The sequence below is a fragment of the Meleagris gallopavo genome, chromosome 6, assembly GCF_000146605.3.
Source record: "Meleagris gallopavo isolate NT-WF06-2002-E0010 breed Aviagen turkey brand Nicholas breeding stock chromosome 6, Turkey_5.1, whole genome shotgun sequence".
Lineage (NCBI taxonomy): Eukaryota > Metazoa > Chordata > Aves > Galliformes > Phasianidae > Meleagris > Meleagris gallopavo.
Genome location: NC_015016.2, coordinates 49,916,180 through 49,934,660, shown reverse-complemented (window position 1 = coordinate 49,934,660; position 18,481 = coordinate 49,916,180). Strand labels below are relative to the sequence as shown.

Sequence of the window (18,481 nt, the reverse complement as noted above, 5' to 3'; positions counted from 1 at the left end):
ATTTTCCAATGGTGCAGGATGCTGTCAAACTTTCTAATACTTTAGTAATGAGGGCTGCACATGCACTGTAGAGAGCCAGATGAGGAAAGTTGTCTGGTGGTGTCAGCTGGGACCGGAGTTTGAAGGATCATACTTAGCTGAAAGCCTTCACACATGCAAGAATCAGCCCATTATTTTTATCTACAGTCATAGAGTGCTTTTCACATCTATGGCTTGAATTTTTCTCATGCGCTCATAGAGCAGGGTCACCCAGGTTAATATTGCATAATCTCGGTTGCTGTTCCTTTCTTCTTTTTGTTTTCACTGCTTTGTGTTTGCCTTACAATGCACCAAATATTTATGTCATACAGCAAACAATGAACAGAAAATAACAGAGAAACCAGTGATGCATCTGCAACACTGCTGGCCTCTCTGATCTGACAAAGACAGAATAGCCTGCAACCCAGAAGGGCAAGAAAAATCAGAGGAAGATGTGAAGAGAATGCTACTCCCAAGGACAAAGGTTTGACCCTCACATAGAACACTTTCTTTTTAACACAAACCCTCTTCAGCTGAAAGTGAATGATGTTTCATTTTTTTTTCCACATATATGAGCAAAGACCTCAACTGAAGAAGTTGGGGAGATTACATATCTGCTTAGCACAAAGTGCAGGTCATCTGACATTCTTCTATTAACTTAAACATACTGCCAATAGATAATAAAGAAACATTAACTCTTCCACACTAAACCCGACAAATTTATCTACATAGTTCAAACTCAGGTCTGAGAAACAGATGTGAATAATGAAAAATAAATATCCTAATCTCTCAGCCTATTGGTATTTACTGCCTTGTTTGTCTGGCTGGGTTTCAGAGAAGACTGGGACTGAATCAGTAACATAGATGGTCCCCCATAAACTGATGGCAATCAGGAAATAAATGGCAAGACCTGAGTTAATAAAACACTGCACGCTACAAACTAAATTACTTTTCAGCATCCCACAAAAAAGATGATGTCCAAGGGCATGTCATGTTGTTCCTCTGTAGACAGCTGAAGGGAATTCTCCAGGATCCAGAAGTGGTGAGTGGACTCATTCTGAGCATGTGAGAAAGGTGTACCAATACACGAATGCCTTTCATTACTACCAGACACATCAACCCCCACTCAGCATCTGGTTTCCAGCTGTTGTTTGCATCAAAAGAAGGTAAACAACAAAAAGTCTCTACATGCATCAAGGGAGAAAAAATATAATTCTTCCCGACCCAGATGCAATCAGACAGTCAACTTACAGCATGTAAGACTTTTTGGCCTTTCTAGAGTTATCAACTTGGGACCATTTCAAAAAAAATCACAACCCAACACCAAATAAATCCATACCAACCAACCAACAACAGAAAAAACACCCCTTAAACTTTAAAAGTTAAGCTTCAGAAATGTTCACTGAAACCATGTGTAAGATTGACCTTTCCTTAGCTCAGCTTCCAGAGTAAACAACATCAAGACCCATCCTTCTCTAATGCTAGTTGGACTAAAATTCCTTAGTTCAATCAGGTCTCTGCAAAGATGAATCTGGCGGGCAGTGAAAGTCTGTCAACAAGGCCAGATAATCTCTGGCGGTCAGCAATTGCTCTTCTAAAAAATGCTCACTCTCAAGGTCACTGAATTTTCAAACACAAGACAAGGTATGTAGCTTCTTAGAGCCAAGTGAGCTACAGAGCTTTGCTAAGCTCCAGCAAATCAAAATTGCTCACAATGAAGCCTCAACCTGTCAAAAATGATCTTCAGTACTTCAGTAGATCAGTAGATCATGCTCACTTCTTGTCACTGATGCTGGCTCAGAGGAAGTGCCATGAAAACGTTCATGCCATGGTTTTGTAAAATGCACCTAAGAAAATTGCACTTCTTTTCTCAGCAGTTATTGTACTTACAGTCCAAGAATTTATAATCCATTGGAGGTTTTAATCAAGTCTCACAGCACGCAGCAGACAGAAGATAACAAAAAGGGATACAGCTAGGACATGGGACTGACCCCGGATCACAGAGGTTATCTGTGAAAGTTTGAGAGCAGAGTCTAAGTTCTTTTGGCTTATAAATACACATTTAAACTGAAAGAATACTCATTCCTCTGTTTCACAGTGCACTTAAGAAGCAAATATTCTCTTTTATTTTCATATATTATTACACAAAATTGGCAAGGACAGCAAAGCACAGAACAGTGCTAGTAGGGAAGATAAACAGAAACAAATAAAAGGCTAGCATAACTTACGGGAGCTGCGTTGTTTTTCACCGTGACGCTTGGAGTTGTGGCTCGTAGTGCCCCACTCACACCGTGATAGTATTTGAAGCATATCTTTGTTTCAGCTGAAAAAGATAATTATTTCGGATCAGAAAAATTGAAGAAGTTGTACAGTTGGTTGCAGCAGATAGGCATAACATAGTTCACTCAAAAGGCTGGCAAGTAGCTGAACTGTGAGTGGTTCATCTCTGACTGCTAGGCACAACAGCGTACCTCCTGACTCTGGTCTTCTGCTTTACCAGAGTGGCATTTACAATTCAATTCCTATCACCTGAAATAGTTTAAATCTTAACATAACCACCTGTTACGACAGGCAGACTTCAGAATACATGATCAGTATCCCTTAGCTATGCTAGGAAGAAAAAAAGTAGGGATAAAGAAATCCTCATTGTTCAGATATACCAAACATGAGCACAGGAAATGAGAAACCTCTTAAGACAACATGACTGCATAATTGATCACTGACAGGTTTCACCTATTTGTTTTGGTCTTGGTTAGAGCAAGGACATATATCTACACAGATTATCTGCTCTGACAGTTACTACAGAAAAACATTTTTCAAAAACAGTGTAGTGTCACAAGACCTCACCTTAATATATTTCCACTGACCTAGAAATATGTGGATTATGTGAGAAACACAAACAAGACCATGATCTTGGACTTATAGCATTGCTTTTGCCAAATAGTCAGATAAATACATCAAGTAAAATCCTTTTCAGTAACTGTATCAAGGCACAGAAGAAGTGAAATCACCTTCTTGTTCAGGAAGGGTATTTTCAGCCAGGTTCTCTGTTAGACCCTAACTACCAATAAATATCACTTGCTAGGATTCTCCTAATCGAAGCCCCTAACTCCCCTGGACTAAGTGACCTGCCAAAGCAGGTCCTGGCTTCCAACCTGTCTAAAGACTTGAATTTTCCTTCAGAGCAAACTAGGATGTGAACTGGGTTTCTATGAACCACCCACAATCAGAACACAGCAGGTATGTAACAGATACGAGCGTGGCATCTGAAAGATGCCTGTTCAAATGAACGCAGCGTTAACATCTTCCAGTTTGAATGGGGGAAATGGAAGCCTTCAGCAGCTACACAATGCATAGAATTATAGAATAGCTTGGGTTGGAAGGGCCCTTAAGGAGCATCCAGTTCCAACTTCTCTGCCATGGGCAGAGCAATGAGATTGCTCAGTTGCCAGCAACTAGATCAGGTTGCCAGGATCCCCTCCAACCTGCCCTTGAATGCCTACAGCAATGGAGCATCTACAGCTTTTCTGGGCAACCTGTTCCTGTGCCTCACTACCCTCTGAATAAAAAAATTTCCACTAACTCTAATCTCAGTCTTCCCTCTATCGTGTTATTACTATCTGCCCATGTAGAAAGTCTGTCTCTCTCACGATTTTAAGCTCCAAGGACTGCAAGGCCACAATGAAGTCTTCCAACAGCCTTCCCTTCTCCAAGCTGGATAAGCCGAGTTCCCTCAGCCTTCATTTGTAGAAGAGGTTCTCCAGCCCTCTGATCATTTTTGTGGTCACCTTTATGCATTTGAAGGTGCTTTTCATAATCAGGTTCTCCTGGACACAACTGTCCACAGAATGCCAACGAAGCTCACTGTAATTATGGTCTCTACATAAGAAAATGATAAAGGAATGCCAGTGTTTTAATAGACAAGTCACATTGGTGTGAGAAACGATTATGCAAGGTGAAGAGCTGGGGCCCTGACCACTGATTACATTGCTGTGACTGCTCCAGTAGATCCAAAAAATAACTGTGATTAGGGGCCTGGAGCAAGTTCCTTAAGAGGACAGCCTGGAGAAGGCTGAGGTACACCACATTCATGCTTATAAATATCTAAATGGTGGGTGTCAAGAGAATGGGGTCAGGCTCTTTTTGGTGGTACCCATGACAAAACAAGGGGCAACAGGCACAGACTGGAACACAGGAAGTTCCATATGAACACGAGGAAAAAATTATTTACCGTGAGAGTGCCAGAGCACTGGAACTGCCCAGAGAAACTTTGAAGTCTCCTTCTCTGGAGACAGTCGAAACCTATGCACTTTCCTGTGCAACCTAGGGAACCCACTTTAGCGGGGGAGTTGAACTACATGATTTCCAGAGGTCTCTTCCAACCTCTATGATTCAACCAGAGAGCCACTACAGTGCATATGGTACCAAATTCTCCAAACTCACAGGCCAGGACAGCCAGACAACATTTCTGCTCCCCCACTGAATTCATGCATGCATCTACCACTACAGACAGATGCCTGTTCAGCCTGTTTATTTTGTGGCACTTCACAAAAAAAGCAGAACAGGATGCAGAGCCCCACAGCTCCTCCACACAGGGATCCATGGCTCATCCTGACCACAACCTGAAAGAAGTTCTGCAAATTCTAGAGAACCACTTCAGGTGACCACATGCACAGCTGCACCCAGGGGAGCAGTAGCTTTAACTGGACAGTTTTTGCAGCTCTGATGGATAAAGACCTCCTGCTATCATCCGTGACCCCTGATTAAAGAACCAGAAGTGCAGCTGATAGCAGAGCTGAGCCAAGTGATACCTTGGTGGCACCTGGAGCAGCGGTTGTTTCCTTTTGCAGCAAAAAAGCTAGATGAGGTGGTGGAATTGAAAAACTGCAAGTCCACATTGAATTCTCATGTTGCAATTTTCTTTATGGAACTTTTAATAGCTCTGCAGCTAAACCATTTATTCACTGAGCAGACAGTAAAAGTTGATAACACAATAGCTAAAATACACAGTTCTCACCAATTATTCACATCTTAATTTTCGTCTCCCCTGGAGATTTTTAGCTACAGCTTGTGTGGAACAATGGAAGATAAAACACAGATACTTACTTTTTTTTTTTTTTAATTAACTCATGTAGTTAATAAAATGTAACTTCTGGTAGTAGTCTTTATGAAAATATTCAGACCTCACAGCAAGAAACTTCACTGAAGGTTGACAAGTAGGAAATCAGTTGCCGTGCACACTGGGACACTAGGGTTTAAAATTACCTATATAATTAAATGAAAAGTACTACAGAGTGAGAGCAGAAGGAATGAATATATTTTTCTGTAGGTATTCTGGATTTTAATATTACTTTCAAGGACAAAGGTTTACTAAGATAACTGAATATGCATTTAGAAAGAACCTCTGTGTGTATTGAAGGTTCCTTTCTTCTGAGTTTCACACAATTACAATTTATAATTTAATTTTCAATCAATTCATCCAAGTACAGCTGCAAACAAGAAAGAAAGCAGCGTAGAGAGGTGCAACGTTCGTGTCCAATTCAAAATGGGGCAGAGGAGGAGTTCTTCCTCAGGCAGTAATTGTCACAGTAGTTAACAATTGTGACAAGGGCCAGCTTGAATGAAAATCATATGGAGATACCTAAGCTTGAGAAATTGCTCTGGAAGCATCAAGGGAACAATGTTTTCTTTCTTTCTAATTTTTATTTTTTTGTACTTCTTCCCAGATCTATTTCAAATTGAAAATATTACAAAAATGGCTGTTCTTACTGTATACCAAGCTATTCTTTTTGGCTTCTTTATACAATTTTAACAAGTATATCTTGCAAAATTACAAATGACATCTTTATGTGCAAAAATGGCACCTTAACTTTTTGGGATTTGTTGTTTTCTTTTTTCTTTTTATTTTTTTGGCTGGGAGCCATTTTTTCCAAATAACGTGATTGGTGCCTCCACGTTCACTTCAATGGTGTCCTAACATTTTAATCCATCTGAAGATTTTTCTTGTATCTCTGAATCACCTCGGAAGGATACATTTGCAAAATAAACACAGACATTCACTGCCTGGTACCCCTGCAGATGAACAGAAAGCATCTGAAATATAGGCAAGGCAGTGATATAAATCAACCTGAATATTATCCAACTGGCATTAGAACATAATAAGCTATAAGTATGTAAGGCTGTTTGCATTGCAGTCTTGTAGATGAGCTTGTTCTGGAACAAAGACGATCGTTTAACTCTGTCCCGTTGTTCTACACATGCTACACTGCAAGATGCAGTGGTGTTGTCTGGTTAATTCCAGTATAAATAAAGATGTGCCTTTGTTATTTTCATATCAGTAATTATGAATAGTAGCTCACTGGATCAGGTAATGAAGTTATGATGTTAAAATCATCAAGTAATGAAGTTAGATTCCCCTTTCAATTAGCATAAATGGCATTTAGATTGGCAAAACTTCCAAGCGATGAGATATTTAAAGACACTCAGAAATACTTGTGCCTGTGATAATTACCAAGCTACTTGCCAAGAACAAAACAGTCAGGAATTCCCTGTACACCTACTGGTATCTCCATTACATAAATAAAACAGTCCCCAGCTGTATGCTTAGGTCCACATGTAACTCTCATGGGTGCAGAAAACACAGCTGCCCAAAATCAAGGCCACCAGGACAGAGACATGAACCCCACAAAGAAGATATTGTTCTTCTTCTCTCCTTGCACCGCACTCTACAGGAAGCAACCTTCCATAGGTGGGTGCTGGTGGGGATGTGTCAGGGAGCCAGGTCATAGCCCCAGGCACTACGGAGATTGCTCCTTGCTCACAGCACAGCTTTGACCAGTCTGAGTTGTGCCAGAGGACTCCTCTGCCATGGACTTTCCTCTCCCCTCTCAGGAAAAATATCCACAGAAAATTACTTCTCTATGGAAGACCTGAATTATCTCAGTTACCAAATCAGTTTTGTAAATTAACTACAAAATTAGTTACCAGCTGAACATTACTCTTCCGAGCTATATTCTATGCTGCTTTCAATATCATCCAGCAGTTGGAAACAATTCACTAGCTATTAAACTGAAGTAAGAGAAGATAAAAGCCAGTAGGGGCTCCTAATGAACTTCAGATGGAGATAATGAAGGTTGAAGGCTTCTAACAGGTATACTAGTGCCCATCATCCACCCATTCTTGTTTCCTGTCAGTGTTATCATTCCTGTTGGTTCATGTGATATGCATTAAGGCAGTCCAATTCCTTCAGTGCTCTACAGTTCTCAAAACTGGCCTAAATCTCTTCTGTTTTTCAAAAATTCACGTCCTTTTACAACCCTCTGTCCCTCACTAGGGCTTAACTTGCACTAAACATTGACTTAAGTCTCTCACATATAATAAGAAGCACTGCCAAGATGAAGCAGTTTCCTTTGTTATACTGAAAAAAACCAACACACACAAAAACAAAAAACAAAACAAAAAAACAAAAGAACCCTCCAAAACACACACACAAAAATCCATCCAAAAAGTCCCCCATATCCTAATCGGTGTTTTAAGGAAAATTTGAACACTATTCTTTGGGGAGGCAGGAGGCATCAACATGCTTTATCAGTTGGTGTTTGACAGGAGTGTGTTACATGAGACACTTCCACAGTCTGGTTGTAATTTCCTCCCGTGGCTGTTTTTGTTGGCATTAGCTAAGCATTTCTGAGCACATCTGTCAGGGAAGCAACGTCAGTCTTCAAAATTTTGTGTCTTTTATGATCAGTTCCATCTATTACAAAAAAGAGCTGTTGTTGCTCTTTTGGGCAAACTTTGTGCATAAAAAATGAGAGGTGTCAAAATACAGTAAATGAAAATGTAGCTGCCCATGGTTGTGTGTGAGAACTGAGCAAATCACATCAGAGAGGGAAGCAATTAGCTTATGAGTCATAAAGATTTCCTCCAAAAACATCCAGAAGGAACGTAAGTAGATGGATGATATTGTGCTACAATCAGATCACCCAGAGACCATCTTTCGTTACAGTGGGTCACAGCAGTCTCCAAAGCAGAGAAAGAACGGGAGTCAAGGAATCTCTGCAGAACTGGGACTGAATGCAACACGGAAGTGGCATATGGAGTGGCATATGGAAAAAATAGGAGAAGGAATTACAATGGGAAGTCAAAATAGCCATTAGAGGCACATCAGTAGCTACCTGAAACCCAGAGCACAAGAGTAGGTCCTTTGTACCTGCAGCATCAATATTCCTTATTGTTAATTTCTCCCAGATGTACCTGTTGTTGTTCCATGCAAACAACTTGCTTGGGAAATTTGCTTCCACAACTGCTTATTCCTCATCCTGTACCAGAAAATCTGCCCATTCCAGGAACTGTCTGTCCAATACATGATAGTGATACTACTGCCTGAAGCCAGTAGTATCTATTTCCTTAAGCTAGAAGCTGCTCATAGTAGGTTTTTAGTAGTAGAACCTCCTATGGGATTCTGTAAAGTCCCTCCGTGTTTGGTTTAGACACCAACAGTTTTAAACCCGGCAAGGCCTAAACATGAATCACAGAATCATAGAGTGGCTTGGGTTGGAAGGGACCTCAAGGATCATCAAATTCCAATCCCCCTGCCATGTGCAAGGTTGCCAATCACAAGAACTAGTAAACATCAGATTGCCCAGAGCTCCATCCAGCCTGGCCTTGAACACCTCCAGGAACGGGGCATCCGCAACCTCACTGAGCAACCTGTTCCAGCACCTCACCACTCTCTCAGTAAAAAACTTCCACCTGACATCCAATCTAAATCTCCCTTGCTTTAGTTTTAAACCATTCTCTCTTGTCCTATCACTGTCTGCCCTTGTAAAAAGTTAATTTATCTCATGTTCATATTTTGTTTAATCGCAGCTGCAGATTTTTTTCCAAGTTTCTGACAACCTTTTTTCCTGTCCTGGTCTAAAACAGACACGTGCACAAGCACATTTGAACACAGACTCCCACAGTACTTTCTCTTTTTTTTTTTCAGGAACTGCAAGATACCAGATTTTAAAATATCAACTTCAAGATTATTATAGTGCTACCGCTCAGGAAAGAAAAAGGTATCTGCAGGTAAGTTTAACCAGTACCCACTGATAATTTCAGGTAAAAATATCTGCAAGGAAACTATAAGATCTGAAAATCAAGTAGTATAACCCCAGAACACTTATCAAACAAGATCAAATTTCAGCTAAAATATCCAAACTTACCAAGATTAAGAAATGCAGAGATAGAATATTCGAATATCCTTAACTCTGCAACAACGCAAGACATATTACTTGAGTAGTAACAAATATTTGAAAAACAGATCAGATTAGCTAAATTTTATTTCATCTTCTGAGTTTTCCTTCTTGGTTTTGTCATGGACTTGACAGAATGTGCACAGAATACACATTCATGGCTAGACTTATCTTTGTAGCAAGAAAGCTGATTATCATATATTTGTCATTAATTCTTTGTTTTGTTATTTGTGATTTTTGGGAACTCTCTATTATTGACTTTCACTTCTGCTTCCTCTGCTTGACAATTCCACTTAGCAGCTGCCTGCCTCCAAGAACCAGAGTCACACCGTAAATCAGTACACTACAGTACCTACTGGGTAACAATAAATTCCTCATAGTCAGTGGCACGGTGCCTTCTGTCCTAGCTTCCCTTGTTTGTGCCTCCAGAGTTGCAGGCTCCACGCTACATTGATTTTGCATCCAGCCATGTACAATCTACCTCTATTACTATGCAGTTCACATGAAGTGATACAAGTCTGCTTACTCACTCAGTGATTAACTGCTGGTACTCAGTAATTTTTCAGGTGCAGACTCCAAAGCACAAGACAGTAAAGCCATACCATTTTACTACCTGCCTCTCATCATGCCATAGGAACAGAGAGGTAACCAGGAACTCCTATTACAGGAGAAATATAACAAAGTGGTTTTGTGAAGAGCATATAAATCTCATTTCAGTAGAATATTGCTTCTTATATACTTGACTCATAAAAACTGCCCTTTTGGCAAGACTCACAAATAAAAAATGCTAGTGGCTGGACTAGATGTGTGTTTGTACATTCATTGCCAGCACTTGCATACATTTCTTTGCATAAGCAGGGCTCCTAGCATTGCTTATTACTGAAGTTGGTTGACGTGTTCCATTATAAACCCTGTCTTCAGGTGCCCGTATGTTTTCAAAGATGCATACATGTAAATTTAGCATGCTGGATGTCTGCCTCAGATATATAGAGGCGCACGCCAAGAAAATTTCATGCAGAAACTTGTAGTGGTGAGGTTAAGGTTATTTTTACTCATTAAAGATTTCTGATTATCTTTCTTTTCACTCCCCACATTAATTTGGTGCAGTAATGAGTTTACTGAGCATTTATCTTTTAGTATTCATGTGAAGCTACATTAGAGATCAATAACCTCTCCAAAAAAAAAACAGTCTTTCCAAAAAATTTGGTTCGAGAAGTCTTTGATTTCACCATCTAAATGCCCAGGAAATCTTTTCTGTGCTGAATATGTTCCAGACTGATGCTAAGGCACATTTTCTGCAATGCAGATCTAAGTTCTTTCTGGCTGTGACCCGTCTGGGTGTCTCTCCCGCATGCAGGAAGAATCTTGCTGAGTGTGTATGAGGAATCTTGCTGTGCCAAGTCCTACACATGAGGAAAACACAAACTCACTGCAAAAGTGCCTGCGTTGAAGGAAGAGATGAAGATAGCAGAGAGGACTGGGATATAGGTAGGAAAGGAGGAATCAGGACAAATCAGGTTTGGGAAGCAAAGAAAATAAAACTCTGATTTGTAGTGATCATAGGCTTGAGTGGAGCAGGAGCTTGAGAGAGCAGGTAGCAGAGCAGTTCCACAGGGAACTGGCAATGGGATTTACTGTCAGTTGGCTGACACATACTGTCTGGGTGAGAAGAGGTTAGAATGCATTAGAATTCAACTGCCATCCAGCTGCCCTTGTGGAAGCCTACTTCATCATGATCAAGTGCTTCCACCGAAGTCCTGCTCAGGCTGGTATTCAGAGCAACAACTGAAGTCAAGGCAGGGCAGAGCAAGCAAAGCTTCCTCAGCTCCCTGTCGCAGGAAAGGTCAGCGGCAGAATGGCACTGCTAAGTCACAGCAGCTGAAGATGCAGAATGCTTTTACTAAGAGGATGTTCTAGCCTTTGTACAGCTAGGAAAAGAATCTGAGGTTTGCACAGTGCATATTCTCAGACTATTACTGACTTCACAAGTTTTACTGCATGGCACAGTTAACGGGATTGAAATTTGGCTTGCTCAGGCAAGTCACATTCTTAAAAATTATCATTTCTTCCTAAAATCATTTTCTGAAATACGAGATCATGAGGAAAAAATATATAAAAAAGGACACAGCTTTACCATTCCCAGTAGAGTCATATGTCATCTCTCATCCCATTGCAACCAACAAACCATTTGCTCCATATTTATAAAAACAGAAGGACCCAGCCCAGAATTTTGTATTATTATTATTCACAGATTATATTATATTATATTATTTACAGATAAACCCAGCAGTGCTATCTTATCTGCTCTGCCTTTCATGGACTGGTGTAAGGAAAGGACTGATAGGCACCAACCTGAGTGAATGAGCTGGGCTGTTACAAGTTACCTGCATTTCATCCAGGGAGAGAAAAGCTATTTCAGAGAGACATTTGCAAACAGCAGATTTTAAGAGCTGCACTAACATTGAGACTTTAATGAAATTCTGGAGCCTACAGGCATACAATGTTTTTATGTAAATCAGCTTAAGGATGAGTTGTTCACCATCAGCATTTGCAAGTGAGCAACATATTCGAGAAAAACTTGCAATCCTCAAAGCATTTTTAACTGCGTGGTAGTTGAGTCCATAATAACTAGAAACCAAGTTTGCTTTCAGATCTTAAAGTACTAACTGCAGGCAAAATAAAATACATGGTTACCTATTTATGACTGAGATTGCACAAAACAGATTTGAAATGCAGCAGTTATATCAGCTTAAGTTCTAAAATAACATTTATATTTTAAAACTGCTTGCCACCTTGGTTACAATTGACTCAATGATTTTCTTATCAAAATTAATTAGTATATCTACAGAGTTTTTGCTGTCATTGTTCTCACTTCAGCACATTATGACCTAATAATCTACTCTCCTATTTTTCCTGTCTATCCAAGTAACTCCCCTTTTTGCTCAGCCAGTCAAATGAATTCATTGGTGTATAATATGAATTAAGGTTTAGATTTACACAGCAACAAGCTTTCAAAAACAGCACGTAGTAAGAGGAAGAATGGGCAGAGCTGGGACTCCTTCCCTATTGCTATTTACAGCCACTGAATTGTCCCAGATGAAGCAAGTCCCTCCTGCCCGTCCCAGCATCACAGCGGCATCCTTTAGGCTTCTGGGTATTACGTCTGCCTCAAGTTAATTGTCTCCTGCAGCAGAAGCCTGTGAACCACCAATTCCTTGCTTTTATCAGGGCAACAGTATTTTAAGGTCTTCATTAAATAACCATGACTGCATTATGCCTTCAGGCACAGCCTTGAGCAAGAGATAATTTATGAACTTCAGAAATAGCCCTAGGAAGCCAAGTGCCTCAAACACAGCCCCCTACACCACAACAAGTTTTTATTCCCCTTGATCTTGAAGTATGAGTGGAGGAGGCACTGCTGCTGATTAACAGAAGTGGAAAATTACATCAACCTTATGATCAATTATTAGTGTTTAGAAGGTGTAAGCCACAACTTTACTCTATGCCTGCTCTGTGAAGGGAAAAAACAGCATGAGAAAGGACACCTCTCAACTCCAAACCCAGCTAAGGACAGACTCATAGAGACCCAGACCTAGGGAGGACTCGTGTTTGTATTTACATCAAAGACAGTTTAATTTAAGACACTTGCTACAGCATTTCTTGGGCTAGTCTTTGATCACATCTGATAAGCATAACTGAATTTCATGTTAGAAACAGAGCAGCATTCCCTCGAGTCAGTGGTTCACATTTTTTCCCAAGAGCCACCTTTGAAGGTGTGTGCATGCCAAAACTGAAGCACTACGGAGCTCACCATTTCCCTACTCCTCCTGCATATTATGCCCATTCTGTCACCCCTCAGCATACTCTTTCAGACAGGAGCCTCATCTATTCGTATTTCTAGGCGCTAAGCTTTCTTTAGTCACTGTCGGAATGGTTTTCAGCAACACTTTCTTTGCTTTTAGCAGCCATGTTATGCAATATTAAAATTCTCAGTATCTACTCTAATCAGGAACAATGGAAGTCAATAAAGCACCTGCCATGCAGTATCTTTGGAGAACAAATACAAGTATTACCAGGCAAATTTCTTCTGCACTTGGGTGTAAAAGCAGAGCAGCAGCTTAGCATTGTAATTGACAGTATCACAATAAGGACAGCTTTTCTTATTTTCATACATTTATCATACTTCTGAATCAGTATGCACACATTCCTTTCACATCTGAAGTTATTTTTAGCCTAATATTTCATGATAACTGAGGAAGAAATGGTCAATTTGAGAAGCTGGCTCAATGAAAAGTCAAAATGCTGGGAGAAGAAGCTTCTTAGTGGTCAAATTCTATTAGTAACCCACTACACTAAGCACGCTGCTGTTTGCTGCTGCTCCTTCTAATCACATTTAAAAACTCACTTTGGGTGACTAAGAGAATTACACAGCATGTTTTCATACAATAAAGACTGTTCATTTTTGTTGCAGTATGAACACATTAACGCAAGCAGAAGACAGCAAAAAGCTAATAGAGATCGAAGTAAGGGTCCAAACTTGCTACTGGCCCCAGGTGCCAAGAAGAGTGAGTGAAGATGCTGTGGTAATCTTAACACTACTAGTAATGCACTGCTCTTACCAAGAAGTATTACTATTCACATTTTTGGTTTTCCTCGCTCTACCACAAAGCAGAACCATTTTCACAGAATTTTGGAAGAGAATTATTTGCAAAATTTGGATGACCAAAATGAAAGCCAGTATTCCAGGCACTGGAAATAGAGGCAAGGAAAATGTTACAAGGGAAAAGCCCAACAAATGGCCTGCTCCTCTCCTTTCACCTCAAGACGACTTCATTTTATTTGCAAGGCATCTAATCGTATGTGGTAAGAGTAAGGACAGTTGCACCTGGATTTAGCACTGCAGTTCTACTGAGCACAAGAGGCAGTTACAGCCTGGAACTAGGGCAGTAGATACTGAGACCTTTAGCACACTGGTCCTGGACTCCTGTATCTGCTTTGCAAAAATTTTATTCCTTTCACACTACTTTTCTCTACTTTGCCACATTGAAAGGTGTTAAACAATACATAACTCTATCACTAAATACTTGTTACATTATTAAATACAAATATGAGGTGAATAGCCCTGCTCTATAATTACCAAATGAAGAAGCTTTCCTGAAGTCGCTCTGAAAACCAGCACTGTGCAAGGTCTTTTCTTCGTATGCTAAGTCTTACCTGTGACGGTCCAGTAAGATATAACTAAACAGAGCAAAACAGACTTCTGTGTCTTCACAACAGAGAGCAATTCTCTTGTTTATAGGTTCAAAGCACTTATAATTAATTGAGTTTGTCCACTCAGAATCATGAGCCTTTGATAAAAGCTGCATGTCACATACACTGCTGTGGTGTAGCTCTTTCCTTAGACTTAATGAAGGCTTTGTTTTAGAGCAGCAAGACGTATCTTCCTTCTATCTGCTGAGAAACTGCAGAGAAAAAAGAGCTCACATCCTTTGGCACTGACAGGGACTTGTAGGGCACACTGGATACACGGGATAAAAACTCTGCCTCAGCCTTTTAGAACAATGCTGTCAGAATTACTTTCCTAAGCTCAAGAGGGATGGCAGTATGCACTGTGGCACATGCAGGATTGGGTCGATTTAATCTTTCCAGTGAGGACTGGTAAAGGAAAAGCAAATTTGAAGCCTAGATTACCTGAAGGCACACAGGAGATCTCAGACCACCTGTCTATGTACACACAGCCCCTTCTGTAGATCTCTTCTTTCTCTGCAACTGTACAACCCTCACCAATTAGAGGATCTCAGATGCTGATAGCCTACAAAATATCTTACAGAGAAAAGCCCCTGGCATTCTAGCTTCACACACACTGATCAGTCTCCTTATCATGCAGATTATTTCAATGGCAGCTCACATAATGTCTGACTGTGGCCACACCCTGCAAGTTTCAGAATCACTGCTGCTTTACATGATGATGTGTGTATTTGTCACCACCTCTGAGAGGGACAGAAAAGCAGAGGAGGACCCACAGATGAATTCAAGGTGGAAGACTTACATGGTGCTCCCTCTGTTCCTCCTTTCACAAGTGAAGCTGCTCAGGTCTCTATTTAAAAGGAAAGGGAAGGCAGCACATCTATTTACTTTTCTAGGAACTATGATTGTGCTCTAGGCACAGTTTTAGATATTTGTATGCCATTAACAATGCCAATACCTGCCAATGAGCTTGGTCCTAAGAGACTCATCATGTAAGACTCCTTTTCAGGTAAATGATTTACAGGCAGATCTGCCTACTGGGATGATGTTGAGTTGTGCCATCTTCTTTTGATTGTAGCTGCATTCACAGTTATACGAAATGCTGTGTTCTCTTCCTCTCTCTGTCCTCTTCACGAGGACAGACTCATCAAACACTACTGCCCTCCTGCAGCTTGCCCACAAAGTAATCTTCTACAGGGGCACACTTTGACTTTGGCAATTCACTTTACGACTTTGACTACAGAAGCACAAAGCATGCAACTTGCTGCATTTGGTTGAACCACTCTGCAGAGATGGATTTCTTCTGACTGGACATGACCCCACATGGGTTGTTCACCCATTCAGGAAACTGGTATTCACAAGGGCATTTTTTCAGCTGTGGCTGCTATGGTGCCTATTTATTTAATTTCCCAGGGAGTTTTTAAGACAAAGCACAAATTATTAAGAAAGTGCAAAGAAGGCCACATTATACCTGTCATTATTTTTCACCTTAGAGACCCGTCTGCAGGCTCGTTTAGTAGCAACTGTTTTCTTTCTTTTTAAAATATCAGCTTTTGTTCATCATCTATTTCCAGTGTAATAAGTGGAGAAGAAAACTGCTGCAATCACAAAATGAAACACGGCTTTATAAAATCCATCAATTTCAAAGTATCTTACTTGATACCAATAAATAAAGGGGGTTACAAATAGGTTACATTAAGTTAAAATATACTGACTGTAAAAAGATCAGTGAGCCAAATGATAGGTACACTGTATGACTGCACTGTTTTCACATGCAATAAATTTATGTTGCAACTGTGGGAAAAAATTACTGACACCAGATACTACATTTGTGCAGGTAAAAAATTAACATAATGATATATCAAGCAACGGAAATACTACATTTAAATGTTCAAGGGGACAAAGAATTGTAGGCAGCATGGGTGAGAGATTGTGGAATTACAAAGGTTTGTTCCCTAGCAAATACATCAAGATGTACACTGGGGGGACTGGAAAGAAATGGTCTTCAAATCACTGTTAGTTCCTATTGATTAAAAACTGCTATACAGACAGCAGTATGTCAGTCAACTGAAAACATCTGCCAGGTGGCCACTGCTTTCTCTCTGGCTTTGTACCTTCATGCTTGGACCCACAGTGCACGTCACAGATGTTTGCTTCACTGGCTGGCACTTAAATTTTCAAGCCTTCAGAGCTGCTGTTCTGACAGCAGTAACTCCCAGCTTGCTGCAGTCACACAAATAAGTGACAGACAGGAAACATTGTTTTATTTTTTTAATAGTTAAAGACTCGGGTCTCAAAACACCGCACACTCAACTCCCACAGAGTTTGCTGCACTGTGAAAAGGAAACCCTAATGCAAATCCTCAAAAGCCGGAGCAAGATCTAGCAGATGTTACATGACAACACGCAGTAGGACAGCTACACAGTGCAGACTGCAGATAACCTATGCTATTTTAAAAACACTTTTTCATAAATAAGCTTGCAGAGAACCTATGAAAAATCAAAAGCAGAGGCAAAGGGCATCTGAAAAAAAAAAAAGGAAGACTTAACAGAGGAGTATTCTAGAGTAAATTTGCTTTGAATCACCTGCACATTAGTAACACCTACTATTGCTGATTTGTAGCTAAGTATATACTGTATATTGGTTTCCCCCCCAGACTTTGACAGCTATCTGTTTGAAAATTCAGCGCTTAATCTAATGTTGGCACATGCCTTCATACCTCCTCCAGCCCCAAGCAAATGATTCTAAGCCTTTGCATGTCTATATGCAACATTAAAAAAGGAAAATGCTGCGGCTCTTCCTTGCAGTCTGAAAGACAGGACATCTGCTGCCTGTGCCCAGCATAAAGCAGGAGACTCCAGGCATCCTGCAGAACCTAGGCCAGTGCTTTATTTTCCCCAGCAGAAATGCACAGCATTCAGCATGTGGGATGAAACGCACTGATGTCAGGAAATCTGGGTTCTCTTTGCATCTCTTTGAACCTGCAACCCGCTCCAAAGGAGATAAGAATGTGAGACAAATCCTTTCATGGAGCGGTTTTCATAGTAGTGTGGCTGTTCTTTGGTTACAGGACAAAAGAGGGTCTTCTGTGAAGCAGTGTTCAAGAGGACACTCAATACAAACTCCAACAAAGCTCATTAGCATCCAGGAGTATCTAGCTCAGCAGTTAAATTTCTAACAGGTGTATTAAGGCTGGTAAATCTGTCTCTGCAGAGGTAAGGCACCACACACATGCTTCTGTACTGACCTGAAGGTATTGAATGAAGCAGGTCATCAGGGGATTTAGCTCTACTTATTACTTAAGCTGCTGTCTGTCAAGTCACACTGAATTTGAAGAGTACATTACTGATTTCTTTCAAAGCATTTGTTTGTTCAGACGTTCCCTACATCAGTTTTCTCTTAAATCACAGACAGTTTTGTGCCTTAAAAACTCCTGGGCTGTGAGCCTGTCCCTTCCCAGTCTTAGAAAGCCCACTGACAGCATAGAATTCGGTCCTGCACCTTGGAACCTTGCTCTGCAACCCCAAGGAAGGAATGGAAAGCAAGATTGAAAGCTGCTGGTCTAACTGGCAGTCTGGGGATGCCTAAGCTGGCACACGCAGAAAGGTAAAGGACCCTCTTTGTGGGAGAACAGCTCTTCTGGCATGCAAACCAAAATTAATGTGCTTATAGTACTAAAAGGCAGAAACAAGAAGGCACTGCAGATTCATAAACCAAACAGTTCTATCTGCTGGTGGGGGTTCAGTAGCCCCAGGGGAGCTCTCTCCCACCTGCAGAAGTTGCACACTGCCTTTTGGAGCTAGTTCTCAAATGTGCCATCGCCCATCCAATTGTCACAATTCTGCAACTTAAATATTCTGAGAAACAACTCATGCAGTCGTACAAACATATTTGCAGGCAACATGTTTTAGCTCACTCACCAGGTCAGAAGGAATCTATATTAAAAAATACAGTAAGTGTGGTGTTTTATTGAAGGTATT

The 18,481-nt window shown here is 40.6% G+C and overlaps 1 protein-coding gene across 3 annotated transcripts in view; it reads right to left on the bottom strand.

Moving 5' to 3' along the window:
- Positions 1-18,481, bottom strand: part of HECW1 (HECT, C2 and WW domain containing E3 ubiquitin protein ligase 1) — a 182,138-nt gene that overhangs the window by 113,973 nt on the left and 49,684 nt on the right. For all 3 annotated transcript variants that reach the window (XM_010713107.2, XM_010713108.2, XM_019616710.2), the window contains exon 4: positions 2,247-2,341. In XM_010713107.2, coding sequence (XP_010711409.1) covers positions 2,247-2,341 — 95 coding nt within the window. The remainder of the gene's footprint in view (positions 1-2,246; positions 2,342-18,481) is intronic.